The following is an 18,485-nucleotide window of genomic DNA, read 5'->3' on the forward strand; positions in this document are numbered from 1 at the left end:
ACACAAATTGGCCCTAAGTGTTCTTGAAAGTCACTGCATGTATGTATCTATGTAATAATTTATCTTACAAAACGCCTATTCTGTTGATTTGAAATTCATCATGATCACAAATAGAAAGATAACAGCGGATTTCTAGCACTGAATTACTAAGCTGCTCCTTGTCCAAGTATCACACTTGCCTATCAACTGGTGACTCATGTAGTCAGTCCTATATAATTACTGGCTCTGCAGGAGAATGTTAAGAATTCATAAATTTAGAAGATGTGTAAATGAGCGAAAATGTGAAAACTCTTTTAATTATAGCTGTAAATGTTGTGGAAATAAGGAGCATGGCATCTGAAGACAGACTTAGGAATACCATCACTTTTCATTTATGTTAGTCTTTCCAAGGGGCTAAAAAGGCATTCTGAAGTTTAACAGGCTATATCCCGTTGGTAACAAAAAAGTAAATTCATCACTTTGGGTAAATGGTTTAAGGCAATCATTTACATTTAGTAAATTTTATCTTCCGTTGCACAGTGTCTAATGGCTTGAAAAAAGGTTTTGTGCTTTCAAAAAATAGTTGTTTCCAGTTTAAAATCTCTAATGTGATCAGTTCAAATACTAAACTATAAATTCACAGCATTTAGGCCTGTATATTTAACATAATTACTTAGCACAATGTTTCATAAGTTTATCAATGTCCCTTTGACATTTTTTCATTTTAAGTTTACGCCTCTAAAAAATAACAAAATACAGTAAATATTCCCCTAGCTACAAGGTATCAAGGAAAATGAGCCTTCATAATGTAAAAAAAAAAATGTACATACTATTAATTACCTGGTTTAAGAGATCTTCTACTTTCTTCTGCCATGAATCCTTGGCTGCATTTTTCTCTCGCTCTTTTAATTGCAAAAGTTGAGACATTGCTGACTTCTTATCCTCTTCATGTTGAAGTCTTAACTCTTCACGAAGTTTAGAACACTCTTGTCTAAAATTAAAAAAAAAAAATGCCTTTACTTTGTAAACGTATAAATATTCTTCTCAATAACTGTAGTACAGTTGTTCACAGGTTTTCTAAGTGCATAATCTTCCCCAAAGTTCAGTGAGATAGAATAAAGACAGATAATTTTACAGTTAAGGGCTGTAAGATAAGTTGGTAACTTATCCAAGATCATTGATTCATCAATTCATCAATGGCAGAATAGGGACTAGAACAACTCTTCTGACTCAGGTTAGTACTCTGCCTATTTATATGCAAAGAAATGGAATCAGAAAAAAGGTAAATTTGTATTCTAGCAGAAAAAAAAGAATTGATTTCTCTGCATTTAGTCCAGAAAAATTCACTTAAAATGCAGCTACTATATCTTTAACAATATGAGGATATAATCCATATAACAAAAAACATTTTGTGCACATCTGTATTGATAAGACTAGTGACAGAGGAAAAAGCATACCTAAGGTTTTCAGTCCATTTGATTTCTAAGTCATGGGCCATTTTGTCCACTCTGAGCTTCTCTTCTTCCTTCATGGCAGCAAGTGCTTCTTCATGTTGTTGCCTTTCGTGTTCTAGCTCACCCTGAAGAATAGAAACTTTTCAGTGAAGACTAGTCTTCAAAAAGCAAAGTCACTAGAATAGGCAAATTCATAGAGACAAAGTATAGCAGAGGTTACTAGGATCTGGGGACTGGGGTGAACGGAGGCTATTACTCAATGTGTACAGGGTTTTGTTGTGGGTGCTGAAAAAGTTTTGGAAACAGTGGTGATGGCTGTTCAACATTGTGAATGTGGCTAATGGCACTGAATTGTACATTTAAAAATGGTTAAAATGGCAAATTCTATGTTATACATATTTTACAAAACATAAAACAAACAAACAAAAAAGTCACTGCTGGGTATTTCGAGTAAGCGGAGTGCCTTCATTATAACTTTTATATTCTTACAGCACAAAAATTGATAGTGCTATCAATGTCAATTACTCAAGATTTTCTGACAATAAAATATATAGAACTCATATATATTTTAAATGTCTCTGTCCAGACTATATTTTATTAATGTTTATAATTTCACAAATTATTTTAAATAGTTTAAAATCTGCAAAATCAGTCATCTTAACCTTCCATATCATGAATATCTAATAACAGATTGATAATTATCTTCATATATATACACACAGGAGCCCTGGTGGCACAGCGGTTAAGCATTTGACTACTAACCAAAAGGTCAACAGTTTAAATCTACCAGTTGCTCCTTTGAAACCCTATGGGGCAGTTCTACACTGTCCTATGGGGTCACTATGAGTTGGAATTGACTCAATGGCAATGGGTTTTTGTTTGATACATATACATACTGCACAGACATATATGTTATTCAAATCCACATTAAAAAGTATGTTATTTATTAAAAAAATAGGTTGCTGTTTTACTTTGTTGAGATTTTCCTATTGCCAGTAAGGCTCAAGGATTATAGCTGTACCCCACTGACATGATTAAAACAATTATCAGGAATTTTTATCATACAACTTTAATCCAGTGTTCCATGTGCAGTGTTATGATAATATATGATAAGATATATATGAAATCTCTGTAGATTAGCACAGATCAAGTGGCTCTCTGATGCCTGGGGCTGGAGGTGACCTGTTTGGACAACACTGGCAGCCATGGTCTGTGCTAACAGTGTAGCTGCTCTCAGAGCACAAGGCAGAAGAGAAACAGGTGATGGTCGATCCTCCATCCCCCTGTTACCACAACCCCCGTTTCTGGAGCACCCACTAACAGCCTGTGGTGCAGCATTTATTGAGGGGCATAGCCACACTGATGGGAGAGAAGCAAGCCAATGTTAAAACTGCCCACCTGGCTATTAAGCAGTAGTACTGAAAATTAAATTCAGCCATCTTGGCCAACCGTGCTTTTCACTGTTAATCTGCCTCTAGAACCATTCTATGCACTAAAGGTTGCATTAAATGTAGTATAATTAGTTTACTGTTTAAACAAGTATTTATCGTACCAAATGCAAAGCACTTAGTAGACACTCCAGTAGGGGTAGGGGGAAACGGGTAAAAGAAAAACACTTGCTCTTAAGACGCTTACACAAAGATGTAATAAACCATGACGCAGCCATATTTTCTCAATTAAAACTGTTCAGCCGAACAGAAAAGAAACAGTTGGTAGGATTTTCCTTAACATTTTTACTGTTTTCTAGTGTTGATAGAAGAACAAGGTAAACATGAGAAAGGGCCTTAAAGAAATGAAACTGAATCCATAATCCTAATTTTCAGTGCCAGGACAGTGTAAAGAGGCAACGAGTGTAAAATGCCCTGAAGGCAGGAACTGGGTATACAGCAAGGCGAGTGACTCAGAACATCATGTATCATGTAAAAACAGTCTACCTTCAACTAGCATTCAGCAGAAATATTTCAACTGCTTTTAATTTTTAAATACATTTTTATTATCATAAAACAGATATCCATCATCTTCCTGTTGACTTTTGACAATGGAAAAAACACTTGTTCATACAGTTTTGCCATACAGTTCAGCTTTACACCCCAGAATGATACCACTGAGGTTATAGTCAATGTATCTGGCATCACATAATCGAGTATATCAAGTTGTATTATATTAGCTCTAAATTCAAACCTATTCCTTGTTATCTGTTAACAGTCATATGACATAGCAAGCCAAAGGAAAAGAATTAAGTAGGATAAGATAATCTTCTATTTTGTCACAGAATTCAAAACAGAACATAATTATCATTCAATATACACAGAATATAATTATACCTTAGATAAAATGTAAATAGAATTACAGATGCACTGTATACAAGGTCCGTTCACTAAAGTGCCCTGATTTGCATGCTTTTGAAATGCCACCAATTCTAAGCTTCAAAAATAAAATTTGAAATATTATTAATAAAGGGCAACATTAACTAAGTGCTTACTATTTTGCTAAGTACTGCTGTAAATAGTTTACCACATTCAATTATTACAATTGCCACATGAAATAGTATTAACCACACCCCACCCATTTTGCAGGTCAGGAAACACAGGCTTAGAAAGGCTAAGCAACTTGCCCAAAATTACCCACTAAGAGATGGATTCAGAATTCACACCCGTGCAACCTGACTTCAGAGCCCACATTCTAAATCACTAAGAACCAGATTTCCCAACTTCTATTTCTCTCCCTGCAAATCCCCTGGCTCCTATCTCTTTGTTTTATGGATTCATTTCTCCACTAGCTAAAAAAGGCAGTCTGAATTTTGTTCCACTTCATGAGAATGGAAGGGGAAAGGCAGGGCCTTTTTGAAATTTGTAGATCACAGAGAATCACTTAGTTGCTATACATGCACATTCCAACTTTTACCAGTAAAAGAAGCATGCATACTATTATATACAATATGACGTTTATAATAAGCTTTAAACAAAGCAGTTAAATTATATTTTTCCTTTAATGATGTTTAGATTACAGTAGGATTATATAATTACCTCAACATTTAATAAAGCATCTTTGGTCTCCTTTAGCCTGCCTTTAGTCAAGTCAAGCTCATTTTGAAGCCTTTCCTGGGAGTCCTGAAGACTAGCAATGAGTCCTTCTGCAGAGCCAAGACCTTGTTCACTCTGCCTTACCAGGTCTTGCAGATGGTCAACCTGCAAGTAAATAGAGTACCTTTAACACAGCTCATTGTAATAGACTAGCAAACAGTCACGTTTGTCTTCTTAGTTTCTTCTTTAGTTGTAATTTTCCTTAATAGTTGTTTCTTGATGAATGTGGAAGAAGCACTCACAAAATCATAAGATCTGTCATCTGCTGTGTTTTTGAAAAGACCTCCATATTTATGATTTCCCTTTCTCCTGACAACTGTATAAAGATATGGATTATACCTCCACCTCCTGGTTTTAACAAACGTCTGGTTCTACCATATAATCAAATACCTATAAAAGGAATTGAAGCAAGATAAAGATTATATCAAAGACTGAAGAAAATATTTTTTAACAAAAATATTTTAAAAACTGCTTTTAAAAATTGAATCACATATTCCATTTGAGTCCAGAGTTCCTGCTATTTAAAAAGATGATCAGCTTAGGTCGATACTGATAAGCAGGTAAATGTATCAAACAAAAATAAGTTGGGATCTCTGTGTTTTTATATAAGATTCATTTTATATAATTCTTATGAGTTGAATTTGTATAATCTTAAAATTAGGAAATAATAGATAATTTGTTAAACAGTTTCCTATCCTCAAATTATGAGAACTAAAGTCTATAAATGAAATAGTTTAAATTATCTAGGAAAATGCCAAGAAGTAAAAAATCTCATTTTTATAGAACAGCCAAGCCCATGAAATTCCACAAAAATGAACCCTGATAATTTAAAAAACAATACCTGAATATTTCTCACTGTAAATATAGCTATCACAAAGAAAACAATGAACATTCTCTAACTTCCTTTCCAACTCACAATTCCCTCCCCAGGTGCAAAGCCTTCCTGTCCCGTTTCCACGCATGTATGTGCTGATAGACGTATCTGCAGAACAAGTGTGGGGATGCCAGTGTTTTATCTTTAGTGTCTTTAAAGGGATGCGAATCTCATAAATGAGCTGGGGAACTTCCCATTGTCTTCTGTGCTCTGAAATCTTTTCATGCCACAAAATTAAGTCCTTCTTGAAAGTTTGGTAGATTTGGTCCATTAAATCCTCTGGGCCTGGTATCTCTCTAGATACATGTTGGATTACTTCATGGTTTTAACTAGCTTGGTCAGGTTTTTCAACTACACTGAGTCATCTTAGAAATTTTTACCTTTTTATACAATGACATCTTTTTCCAAATTTTAAAAACTTACTGGCATATTTGTACATAATATGCACCTGTAATGTTTTAAAATTTTCTGTCGCTGTCTTTATTTCCCTTTCTCTACTTCATATATTGCTTACACATACCTTCTCCACTTTTAGTACTGATCTGACATGCCATAAGTGTATATTACAGTGGTGAATGAATGTAAGGAAAGCAACTGTAATACAGTTGAAAGACTACTGAATTTAGCAGAAAATCTCATTTCAAGTCCTAGGTTTTTACTGTAAAGTAGTAATAATATCTACTTCACAGTGACCACAATTAAGCCAGAATTAAATTCAAGGACAAATGGGAAAGGATTCTTTAGAAAGCAACATGCAAACATTATGTACCAATCAATAACAAAGGAACAATGATGGAATCTGTCAGCACAGAATCTTCTCCCACAGAAAACTTTCAAGTGAATAAGAGTAATGTACACAAATGCAATACTGTACCTGAAAAAACTTATAAAGAACAGTATATTCTAGTTACTAAATAATTAAAAGAGTCTGTTGAAGAAACTAAGAATATAATTAAGAGACAGAATTAGTATGTAGTACACAGTATATAGGCAAAATTTTATTATAGAATATAATAAAATATCAAAAGCAAATAAGTAATTAACATAACTGAATAAAGTTTGTATTCTAAAATATAATAAAAGTTGGTATGTGTGGAAAATATCTGTTGGTTGTCTCCCAATATCCAAATCTCCTTTTGGCATATGGGAACCCTACTTCCCTATCAGTTCATGTGGTCTTGCAACAACACAAACTTCAGGATGCAGTACCTGATCAAAACATAAGCCAGTAAGATCGTCTCATTCTACTGGCCATAGGGATTTTGGTTCAGTTTCAAGCATGTGATTTAAGCTTATCTATTGAAAAAAAAAAAAAAAATTTTTTTTTTATTCACAGTAATCTCAGGGCTCTTAAAGGGGCTTCATAAAAAATCTTCTTCCAGCTGCACATATACATGAGAGAATGTATGGCTGAAGAATGAAGTCACCACAAAGACAGCAAATCTAACTCAAGAGAAATTGAGTTCCAGTGTCATCAATTTCAGCACTGAATCTAGTCATGCCCAGTGCTAATACTACCCTTAGACTTTCTAGTCAGATGAGGCAATACATTTTCTTCTTCCTGAAGCCGGTATGAGCTGGGATTTTTGTCATTTGCAATAGAGATCAATACTCAGATTCCTCTTCATAATGACCAAAGAACAGCAGTGTGCACACCAAGAGAATACAGTAAGCAGAAGCATCCTCCCTGGAGTATCTATTCACATTAGTGCTTCTCTAATCCATTCGCCTTACAACAGCCAGAGTCGTTTTTTTTTTTTTTAATACAAATGTGGAAGGGAGGGTAAGCCCTGTCCACCAAGGAAATATCCACACAGTCACACTTAGCATCTTCCAACTGCTTCCTGTTGCCCTCAGGATAACATCCAAAATCTTTCACAGGGCTTATAGGGCCCCCATGGCATGACCCCTGCCTAACCCTCCAGTCTCACTCAGCCTGTCACTTCTTCTCCTTGGGCTTTACACTCATTGGGCAGAAGAGTAGCACACTAGTTAAGAACTGAGTCCTGAAATCACATTGCCTGGAATGGAATCCTGGCTTTATACATTATGTGACTTGGGCAAGTTATGTTACTTTTCTGAGTAGCAGTAACTAGGGTAATAATAGTATCTACTGCATAGGGGTGTTGGGAGGATTAAAGGAGAGTCCACTACAAAGGAGAGACTGTAACAAACAATGCCTGGGGCACAGTAAGCACTAAGTAGATATTATTGTTTTGCTATCACGCTGCATCCATATTGGCATTCCTATAATTCTATAAATTTCTCTTGCCTCAGGACCTTTTCATAAGCTTGCCTCAGTTTATTCTTCTTGCAAGCCCTAGTAATCACTTATTTATCACATTTTTGCAATACGCGTCAGACTTGTAATTGCTTGTGTCCATGTCTTTCCATGAAAGTAGGGACCACGTCTGATTTATTCTTCATTGCAACCACAATACCTAACACAGCGATTTGGTGTCTAGTCAACAACAACAACAACAAAAAAAAAACAAACCCACTGACCCATTGCCATTGAGTCGATCTGACTCATAGCGATCGTACAGGACAGAGTAGAACTTTCCCATAGGTTTCCAACGAGTGGCTGGCTAGTGGATTCAAACTGCAGACCTTTGGTCAGCAGCCGTAGGTCGCCACGGCTCACTTACTAGCCACTCAATATTTATTAAATAAATGAATGAACCAATTAATCACAGGAAAAGTTTATATATGCTTACTAGCAATCAGAAATAAAATCTCTTTAACTTTTCAATGTGTAAGTATTAAACTCCTGGAAGAAATCCTCAATGCCTTTACTTTCTTGACCTTTTATTGTACGAGGGCAGCTGCCAGGCCATATGGCACCTCTAAGCAGAAAGAAGCAATCCCCCTGGGGTGGGAGCAGCCCCAGGGCATGGAAAGGGGAGCAGGTGATGCCTCTGTGTGAATTAGAAAGACACTCTCCTCTCTCTGGGCAAACAGAGACCTGTGAAAATTTGTTTCTAAATTTCTTCTGTTATAAAGAGTACTAAATTTTTGTCAAAAATCCTTAATTATTTGCTCAGGTTAAATACTCAGAAATGAAACTGCAGAGTTGAAGGGCCCGCCCATCTTTAAGGGTTTTGATACATGCTGCAAGATTTCTTTTCAGGAAAATTATACGATTTTATATTCCCATCAGCAGCTTATGAGTGTTTACTTCTTACCCTTATATCAACACTGCATGGTCTCATTCAATTTTTATCACTGTTAATTTTATGGTAGTAGAAATGGCATTTTGTTGATTTCATTTCAAGTTCTTAAATTATAGTGAAGTTTTTTTTTTATGTTCTCCCTTAGCCTATTTTTTTAAAAAAGGTAATTTTCCTACCATTTTTAAGCACACTTAAAGTGTTCAAGAGGTTAACGCTTTGTTAGTTCTACAATTTGCCAATCACCTCATCCCAGTTTTTCTTCTCATGACTTTATCATGTGTTTTGATACATATAAGTTTTAGCTTTAACTATACAGATATTCTGTGTTTTTAATCTATGATTTTGGTGCTTTGTTTCAAAAAGCCTTCTTCATCCTAAGATTTGTCACCTATGTTTTCACATTTTAATTATATTCAAATTCATGATTTCATGCTACATTTCAATCCTTAATGCACCTGGACCTTTTTTGTTATGAGGTTGAAGAAAGGATCTAATTTTATTTTTCCCCCTCCTTTCCATTCACACGTCATCTTAGAAGAACAGTGTCCCTCCCTTATTAATGACATTAAACCTATTAACTCTAGCTTTCATAGTACTTTTCTATAGAAATTGTAGAAAGATCTTCACAGAACTCTTGATTTCAAAACCTAGTGCCCTCTTTTCAGATCTCATACCCTCTGGCTTCTAAGCATTGCATGACATTGTGAGGTATTTCTACCCTCTTGAAAGTATCTGCTTTCATGGTTTTCTGATAGCCATTAACCCTGTTCTCTTGCTTCTGATTTCCCCTTAATCACTTTCCCTAGCTCTATTAACACTGGTGCTCCTCTTTGTTACCAGTTCTTTTCATCATCTCTGCCTGGGTGAGCTCCTCTACTTACATGGCTTCAGTGACTAGCCAATCAATTTTTAGCTCCAAGTCTGAATTTTCTACTTAGTTTCAGCCTAAAAGAATTGCAATCACCTTAAAGTCAGCATATCCAAACAACTTCATTCTTGCCGGTCCAATATACTTTTCCTCTTACAATTCCAATTTTCCAAAAGTGGCATCATTATCTGCCTAAACACCTGAGCTACATACCTGAGTCACTTTCCACTACCTACCATATCAAGCCCTGTAAATTCTATTTTTGAATAATCCTCTCCACTCTTAGGTTCACTTCCCTAGGCAGAACTCAGATCATTTCTTGCCTGGAAGGACAGCATCTTAAGTCAGCTATCTACCTCTAATCACCACCCTCCTCTCCCCATAATTATCCTTCAGCTGTACTAGAGTTCTCTAAGAAGATCATCTGATTATGTGATGTCTCCACTGATACCACTCTATCATAAGGATAAAGTCCAGTCTTTGGCATGGCACAAGAATCTCTCACCGCTTGGCTTCAACCTTCCTTTCTATCACATCTCTCAACAAGCCCCACGTGTATCCTGTGGTCTAGTGCAGTAGTTCTCAACCAAAGTCATTTTTGCCCCCAGGGGACATTTGTTAATTTCTGGGGCCACTCTGGGCTGTCATAACTGGGAGAGGAGTACACTACTGGTATGTAGTAGATAGAGGCCACGGATGCTACTAAATAGCCTACAGTGCACAGGACACCACAAAGAATGATCTGGTACAAAAATTACAATAGTGCTGAAGTTGAGAAACCACGATGTAGCAACACTGTACTTGTTCATGGTTCACCAAAACATTGTAACTTTTATACCAGTATGACTGTATGTTTTTTCTCATACCCATATTATCTTCCATCATTCCTATATCTGGCAAATTTATACCCACCTTTCAAAGAGCATCTCCCATACCATGTTTTTTTCATCTCCAAAGTCACATTCTCCAGAGCCTTTTTTTAGCCCTTATAGTCAGCGAATCACTCCCTGCACCAGGCTCTAAAAATACATTGTATTTATTACTGAATCATAATCACTTGAGACTATAAGTTCCTGGACATTTTGTGAAGGTTTCCCCACCACCTAGAAGACATGCAGTCAATAAATATTTCCTAAATCATTAAAAAACAACAACAACAATAAAAACAACTATTACTGATGTTACTAGAATCTAATTCCAATTTTTCTGGAGACCAATGTAGTAATAACTAGCACTAGCTATAAAATTATTCCTATCCTTTGGCCCAGTGATTCCATTTTCAGCAATAGCTAGACGAAATGAAAAAAAAATTTTAAATGAACAAAAGTGTTTACAGACCTGATAACTTATTCATTTATCAGTAAAAACAAGACTCTGTTGAATAAGGTTGAACAGGAGACCTCATTAATATTCCAGCTCTTCAGCGTCTCAAGGCCAGTGGCTGAAATATGCCTTAGCTAGTTACTGATCAGGACAGAGAACCAGACTTAGAAAGGCCCCATCTTGCTATTAATCAGACTGTAGGCTTTGTGTGACAACACCCCCAAATAAGAAGGGTCATGTGCCTTAAAGATATCACTATTTATAACAATAAAAAATTAATTAAATGCTCAACAAAGAAAATGTTTAAGCAACTCTGGCAAAATATATGATGGAACACTATGTGAATATTTAAAATGTCTAATAAGTAGTTAATAAGTGGAAATGTTTATATGAAATAAAGTCATGTAAAACAAGTACAAAAAAATTTGTAAGTACAGATTATAATTACATTAAAATATATAAATACATTTAATGTCATTAGAGAATAAGGAATGTGGAAATATTCTTTATGTTCTTAAGTTGTTTCTATTTTTGTAAAACGACTTAAGTTTATAAAAAGCAACACTCAGAAGTTTTAGCACCTACCAGTCAGTGACTCTGGATGACATATATTATAGATATCATAAGACAAAGCTGAGAAAAAACTGAATCATTGTTTTTTTTAATCATGTAATAGATATGTATCATGCAATATGATACCCTGTTAAGTGAATGTTGATACACCCTCTATAGGAGCCAAAGAAATAAACTGTTATCATCTTGCACTAGGTAGAATTCTAAGATGATCTTTACTGTCCCTCTCCCTTACACGGTCCCCTCCTTTTAAGTGGGGTGAGATTTGTGCATATGATTGGGCATCACATCCATAGTTAAGTTATATAGCAAAAGGGATCTTGTAGATGTAATCAAGGTCCCTAAGCAATTCACTTTAAGGATCCCTCTACAGGGTGGCAATGAGTAGGAACCAACTGGACAGCACCTAACAACAACAAAAAGCAGTTCACTTTAAGTTAATCAAAACGGAGATTATCTGGGATGGGCCTGACCTAATCAGAGAAATTCAAAAGTAGCAGAAGTTTTCCTTTTAGCTTTGAAGGACTAAACTGCAATGTTATGAGAGAAGGGGATCAAAAAGCAAAATTTGAGGGGAGCATGTAGGAGCTAAAAAACAGTCCCCAGCTGTCTTAGTTATCTAGTGCTGCCATAACAGAAATACCACAAGTGGATGGCTTTAACAAAGAGCAATTTATTTTCTCACAGTCTAGTAGGTTACAAGTCCAAATTCAGGGTGTCAGCTCCAGAGGAAGGGTTTGTCTCTCTGTCAGCTCTGGATGAATGCTTCCCCTGGTCGAGGAGCTTCTCAGACACAGGGACCCCATGTTCAAAGGATGTGCTCTGCTCCTGGTGCTGCTTTCTTGGTGGTATGAGGTCTCCAACTCTCTGCTTGCTTCCCTTTCATCAACATGAGAGATAAAAGGGGGTGCAGGCCACACACCCCAGGGAAATTCGGTTTACCATGGTTTGGGGGGTGACCTGAGTGATGGTGGTGTTACAATCCCACCCTAATCCTCTCAACATAAAATTACAATCACAAAATGGAGGACAACCATACAATACTGGGAATCATGACCTAACCAAGTTTATGTACACATTTTTCAGGGGACGTAATTCAATCCATGACATCGGCTAACAGCTAACTAGAAAACGAGACCTCAGTAATGCAAGAAAATTAATTCTCCCAACAACCAAAGAAACTGGAAGAGGGCACCTAGCCTCACAAGACTGCAGCTTCGGCCTACTGAGACTCTGAGCAGAGGACTGAGATAACCCATACCTGGACTCCTGATCCACGGAAGCTGTGAGATTAAAAAAAAATGTGGTTTTTAAGCTGCTAAATTTTGAGGTAATTTGTTATATAGTAGTAGAAAACTATACACTTGTTTATAGGAACTTGACTTAGTTTTCAATGACAAATTTTATTCATTCAACAAGTATTTCATTTACAAATACTTATCTTCTACCACGTGTCAGCATTGTACCAAGTGTGATATAACATTTTATCATAAACAAATTCAAACGATTTTCATTTTAACAAAATAATGAGTTATACATGTGTATAAAATCTTATGTCTAGAAGAAAACGTACAGCTTAAATGTTATAAGAACATTTACAAAAAAAAAAAGGTCAGATCTATTGTCTATTCAGCCTAGTATTTTATCTTTGAAGGTGGCTCCAGATAACATTTTATAGGATAGGATGGTTATCCTATACCAGAGACTTTGGAAGTACTAGCTTCCTTTAATATTCTATTTTGATTCTGACATTCATGAATTAATCACCTATTTCCATAGTTGACCTATTTATATTTTTAATTTGTATCACAAGGATATCAAGATCCATCAACTTATGAAGATAGTGTATTCTTTAATCTTTTTTAAAACAATCACTTATTTCTTTATGAAATACTCCTGTCTTTTTATAGATTTATCTACCATTCAGCCAATAAATGTAAATGGACTAAACTCTCCACTTAAAAGGCAAAGATTTCAGACTGGATATATATTTTTTATAATACAGCTATACGCACTTTGCAACAGAAACACTTAAGCATACCCAACTACACATAAGCATAAGGATGCAGAAAAACTAAAATTCACTGATGAAAACAACATAACAGCCACTTCAAACTAAAAGAAAGCTGGTGTAGCTATACAATATCAAACAACAAGACTAAGCCAAAAAGGGTGATTTACTAAGCAGCTAAAACAATTCTGTATGTATATCCACATAACAAATTCTCTAAATACACAAAGCAAAAACGGACAGAATAGAAGAGAAACAAATCCACCATCATAGCATCAGTGTTTAGTTACTGATAAACAGATTAGAGTCAGAAAGATACAGAAGAGTTTAAAATCTTAATCTAATGGACAGCCATACAGACTACAATACATAAGATAATGGGATACACCCTGAACAACAAAGTTCTTTCATGTGCTAGGTCACAAAGCTAGTCTAAGTTTCACAGATTTTTTCATGCAAACCACAATTTCTAACCATAATGCAATTAAGTTAAAAAAATAATTTCAATCTTACACAACTTTTCCAGAAAACAGAAAAGGAAATATGCCCCACTTCATTTTACAAGGCTAGAATAACCTTGATTCCAAATCAAGAAAAAAGATGGTATGAGAAAGGAAAGGAAAAGTACAAAACAATCTTACTCAAACTTAGGCTCAAAAATCCTGAAACAAATATTAGTAAACCAAATCCAGCATTATATTAAAAAAAAGATAGTTTATCATGACTAATTTGAACTATTCTAGAAATTCAAGGTTAATTTTTAACATTAGAAAATCGGTTACTAAATGGTATCATATGAACAAAATTAAAGAAAAAAAAATCTCAAATAGATGCAGAAAAATAAACACCCATTCATCATTTTTTTTTTTTTTTTCCTGACTAGGAAGTTAGGATTAAAGAGAATTTCCTAAACTTGACAAAGGGCATTTTTAAAACAGAACAAAACTGTACTGAAGCACTGAAATCCTTCCCTTTAAGAATGTTTTTTATCTCTGGAGGTTCTAGTCGGCAAAATAGGACAAGAAAAAGAATGCTCAAGGCTGAAGGAAAGAGGTACATACAATAAAACGGTTCGTTCAGATTCTTAAAGAGCCGTTCTAAAGGGGTACCAAACATTATCAGAGTGCTAAAAGATAATTGAAAATGTAGCCAGAAAAAAAAAAATTACATATTTATTAGAACTCTTCTCAGTGAGAGCACAGTTATGTTGGTTAGAGGAATGCATGGATAAGCTATTTGGAATTGAGAATGGAACCCTGGAGGGCCTGTGGGAGAAACACAGATAGTCACTTAACTGCCTTCTAATGACAGAAAAAAAAAAAATTTTTTTTTTTTTTTGACAGTGGGATACAGTAAAGACAAGGATCATGTTTTGCTGAGAGAGGTGTGCAAATTTAGAGCCAGTGCTAAATTATCTCGGATAATAGAAGAGAGGCTGAGTTAATACCAATAACAATCTTTCTTTTCTATGATTCCCACATGTAGTGCTTGGTATTGTCTCTGATTAAGTGTTGAAAAATAATTAAAGAATACTGGTGCAAAATATTAGCCTGCCCAGGGGCACTCATGTGTTTTGGTGTGGTTTCCAGTGAGCAGAAGCAGAGTGGTGAGAAAGCAGGACTTAAAGCTCTTGGGGAAGATGACGCTGGTGAGGTAGAAACAGCTGATAAGGTGAGAAGTGTCAAGACACTATCACTCCACAAGTCATGTGACAGAGGAATCAGAACAAAAGGAAAACGGGACAGTTGCAAGGCTGTTCTGAGGCAGACTAAACAACGGCAAAAGAGAGAAGAGGATGGAACAGATAATATTATGATTTTAAAATATTTTTACTTTTTTTTTACTATATTCTATTCTTAGCCTTTTCTTTTCCATGCTAAACAATACTGTTTTCATAACAATTTAAAAATTATTTTTGATAACACTATCTAGGACTACAAAGTTTCTCTTTTCTTTTTTTTTAAACTGAGATACAGTATAGAGAATACTAAGCTAATATTTTACAAAAGGGTAAAGAAATTTTTGTTTCCTTTCTTGTAAGGTGGTGTTCTGATTTGTTTTGCTTTTCCCCACAAGAACCATAGGTCTGTTTTTTGGTGGGCCATAACCAATGGACAGTTCAAAATTCAGTATCAATTAAAGCATTTTAGATTATTTTTACTCTAAATGTTACCTTCACTGAGGCTCACCTACCTATACATTGCCACCAGAATAAAATATTATCATTAACGTGTAACATAGATGATAGGCCTAAAAGGATTCTTGCCTCTTGATTGGCTGTATTCAGCTTGTCCTCCAGTTCTTCCTTCAGGTTTTCTAGCTTTTGTTGAAGCTGATTTTTATCTTCTTCCAGGTTTACTTTCTCCTTTTTATATTGTTCCTCCAATTCCTTAGGAAAAGAAATTAAAAAAAATTACAAAACTGAAATATCACATATTTGGGAGACTCAAAGAAAAGGAAAAAGATTATTCTCCTTTATACTTCGATACTTTGCACTTCAAATTGGTCCTACGCTGATGTAACATCAGAGTTAACAGTGATTCTAATTGGTCCTAGTAGCTTTGATTCCATTATCCTCAATCACTTAAGGTACAGAGGTTACCCAATATTTTTAAATGATGAGAATATTTTACTAGTCTAGATCAATTTATAGACAAAAACAGAAATCTGCAATATAAATAATTTGGTAAGATAAAAAAATTCTAACTACCTCTTGAATTCAGAATCTTTTTTAGTTAAATAAATAAATAAATAAATAAATAAATAAATAAATAAATAAATAAATTGTTACACAAACTAAGGACACGTGCCCTAAAACTCCTACCAAGGGCTTGGTGACTCAATCTTTTAAGTGATTAAGCCTATGACTAATGGATCCATTCAACCACTAAAGCAAAAATCCTGTCAGCTTGGGCTGAAAGGGAGACAGACAGTACAAAATGAAGGAAAGCTGCCTGCCTTCTGGAATTCTACAGGCAGGAAATGTGCCAATGGAGCAACATGGTTCCAAATATCTTTTGACCTCCAAGAAAAGAAAAGAACCACCACTGGAGTAGTTTAGAGATCAGCAGAACTGTTGGAAGGAGCATAGAAAGCAGGGTTGCCTCGGTTTCAGAGGGTGGAGCCACGGCCTCCGAGGTTTCAAAGGTGGAATCATGGCCTCCTAGGTTTCAAACAATGAGCCACGACCTCCTTGGTTTCAAAGAGTCAGATGTCCACCAACTAGATTCCAGAGTGTGGGGCTGCCGTTCAGGTGGGCCAAGAGAATGCAGCCACTGCCCAAAGCTGAGGAGGCAGAGCTGTCATACCCAAGAGGTAGAACTGAGCCTTGCAGGGCTAAGGGGGTACAGTCATCACTAGGATAGACTAGAAGAATGGGGCCAACCAAAGGCAAAGGAGCAGAGTTGTCAGCCCAGTGGGCCTGGAAGGCAGGGCTGAAACCCAGGGCCAAGGAGCCTCCACCCAGAATCCAGAGAGTATGGCCAAGTTCCTGAGTCCAGAGGGCAGGGCTATTGCCCAGATGGTTCTGGATAACAGAAGACTATTTTCAAGCCTTTAGAGCTAATGTAATTTGTTCTGCTGGATTTTGGACTTGCTTGGTACCCGTTATTCCTTCTTTCCCTCCAATTTCTCCCATTTGTAATAGAAATGCCCAACTCGTGCCTGTTCCATCACTGTACTTTGGAAGCAGATACTTCATATTCTAGATTTCACAGGTTCACAGATGAAGAGGAATTTTGCCCCAGGATGGAATACGCCTAAAAGTCTCACCCATATTTGATTTAGATGGTTCAGAAGATGAGACTTGGGGCATGGAATTGATTTAAGACTTTTGGGATGATGCGATGGGGTAAATGTGTTTTGCATGTGGGAAGGATATGAATTTTGGGGTGCCAAAGGGTAGAATTTTATGGATTGAATTGTGTCCTCCAAAAATATTTACTGTGAATCCTAACCCCTATCCCATAAAACCACTGCCACTGAGTCAATTCTGACTCATGGCGACCCTACAAGACAAAGTAGAACTGCTCCGTAGGTTTTCCAAGGAGGAGCTGGTAGATTGGAACTGCTGACCTTTTGGTTAGCAGCTGAGCTCTTAACCACTGTGCCACCAGGGCTCTCTACCCCGTATACCTGTGCTTATAATCACATTTGGCAATGGATTTTCTTTGTTATTTAATAAGGCAGTATTAGTGCAGTGCGTGTCTTAAGTCAATCTCTTCTGAAACATAAAAGAGTAGATTGGACACAGAGAAGCAAGTAGAGATAGGGGAAGACAGATGCCAGGCTACAGGAAGATTACCAAGGAAACAAGGAGCAAAAGCTGAAAAGAGACAAAGACCTTCCCCCAGAGCCTATGGACAGAGAAGACCAGCACTCTGAATTTGGATTTCTAGCCTCCTAAACTATGAGAAAATACATTTCTATTTTATTACAACCACCAACTTGTGGTATTTCTATTATAGCAGCACTAGACAACTAAGACAGCAAGTACAAAACTAAGGCATCTGAAGAGTAAAAGAAGTAAAATTGATACTTATTAAAGAGCATCTACTATTTGCCAGGCAAATTACTTAATAACAAAACCACAAAGACAATAAAACATGGTACTGCCTTCAATAAGCTCATGGTATCAAGTAATTACAGTGTAATTAAAACTAGAGGGAGTACACCAATGTTCACTACAGCACTATTCACAATACCCAGAAGGTGGAAACAACTTAAATGCCCATCGGCAGATGAATGGATAAACAAAATGTGGTACACACAGTCCCCAAGTTACAAATGTCTGACTTACGTACAACCTGGAGTTATGAACCAATCCATGTGAAGTCTATTATTTTATAAATTCCAGGTACATACAATGGTTCATAATAACAAACAGGTGCTACTTTGAGATGCTCATCAAAACACTATTCTTATTACTGTATTATTATGTTAAATATGTTTTAGTGTATCTAGAAGTGTTTCCTTAATGTTTTTATGCATAGAAATGTACACTATATACTATATACTAAGACAAACATTTGAGTAACTGACATTACATATGAACTATACCTAACTGTTCTGAATTATGCACAAATTCAACTTAAAGACAGATTTAGGAATGGAATTCTTTTGTAATCCAGGGACTGCTTGTACATAAA

General features: G+C 36.0%; 1 protein-coding gene across 2 annotated transcripts in view; it reads right to left on the reverse strand.

The window, feature by feature from the left end:
- Positions 1–18,485, reverse strand: part of FAM184A (family with sequence similarity 184 member A) — a 137,432-nt gene that overhangs the window by 45,939 nt on the left and 73,008 nt on the right. For both annotated transcript variants that reach the window (XM_010595818.3, XM_003404248.3), the window contains exons 6-9: positions 15,605–15,727; positions 4,460–4,621; positions 1,437–1,558; positions 820–970 (exon numbers count right to left, since the gene is read on the reverse strand). In XM_010595818.3, coding sequence (XP_010594120.3) covers positions 820–970; positions 1,437–1,558; positions 4,460–4,621; positions 15,605–15,727 — 558 coding nt within the window. The remainder of the gene's footprint in view (positions 1–819; positions 971–1,436; positions 1,559–4,459; positions 4,622–15,604; positions 15,728–18,485) is intronic.

Source organism: Loxodonta africana, chromosome 1, assembly GCF_030014295.1.
Source record: "Loxodonta africana isolate mLoxAfr1 chromosome 1, mLoxAfr1.hap2, whole genome shotgun sequence".
NCBI lineage: Eukaryota > Metazoa > Chordata > Mammalia > Proboscidea > Elephantidae > Loxodonta > Loxodonta africana.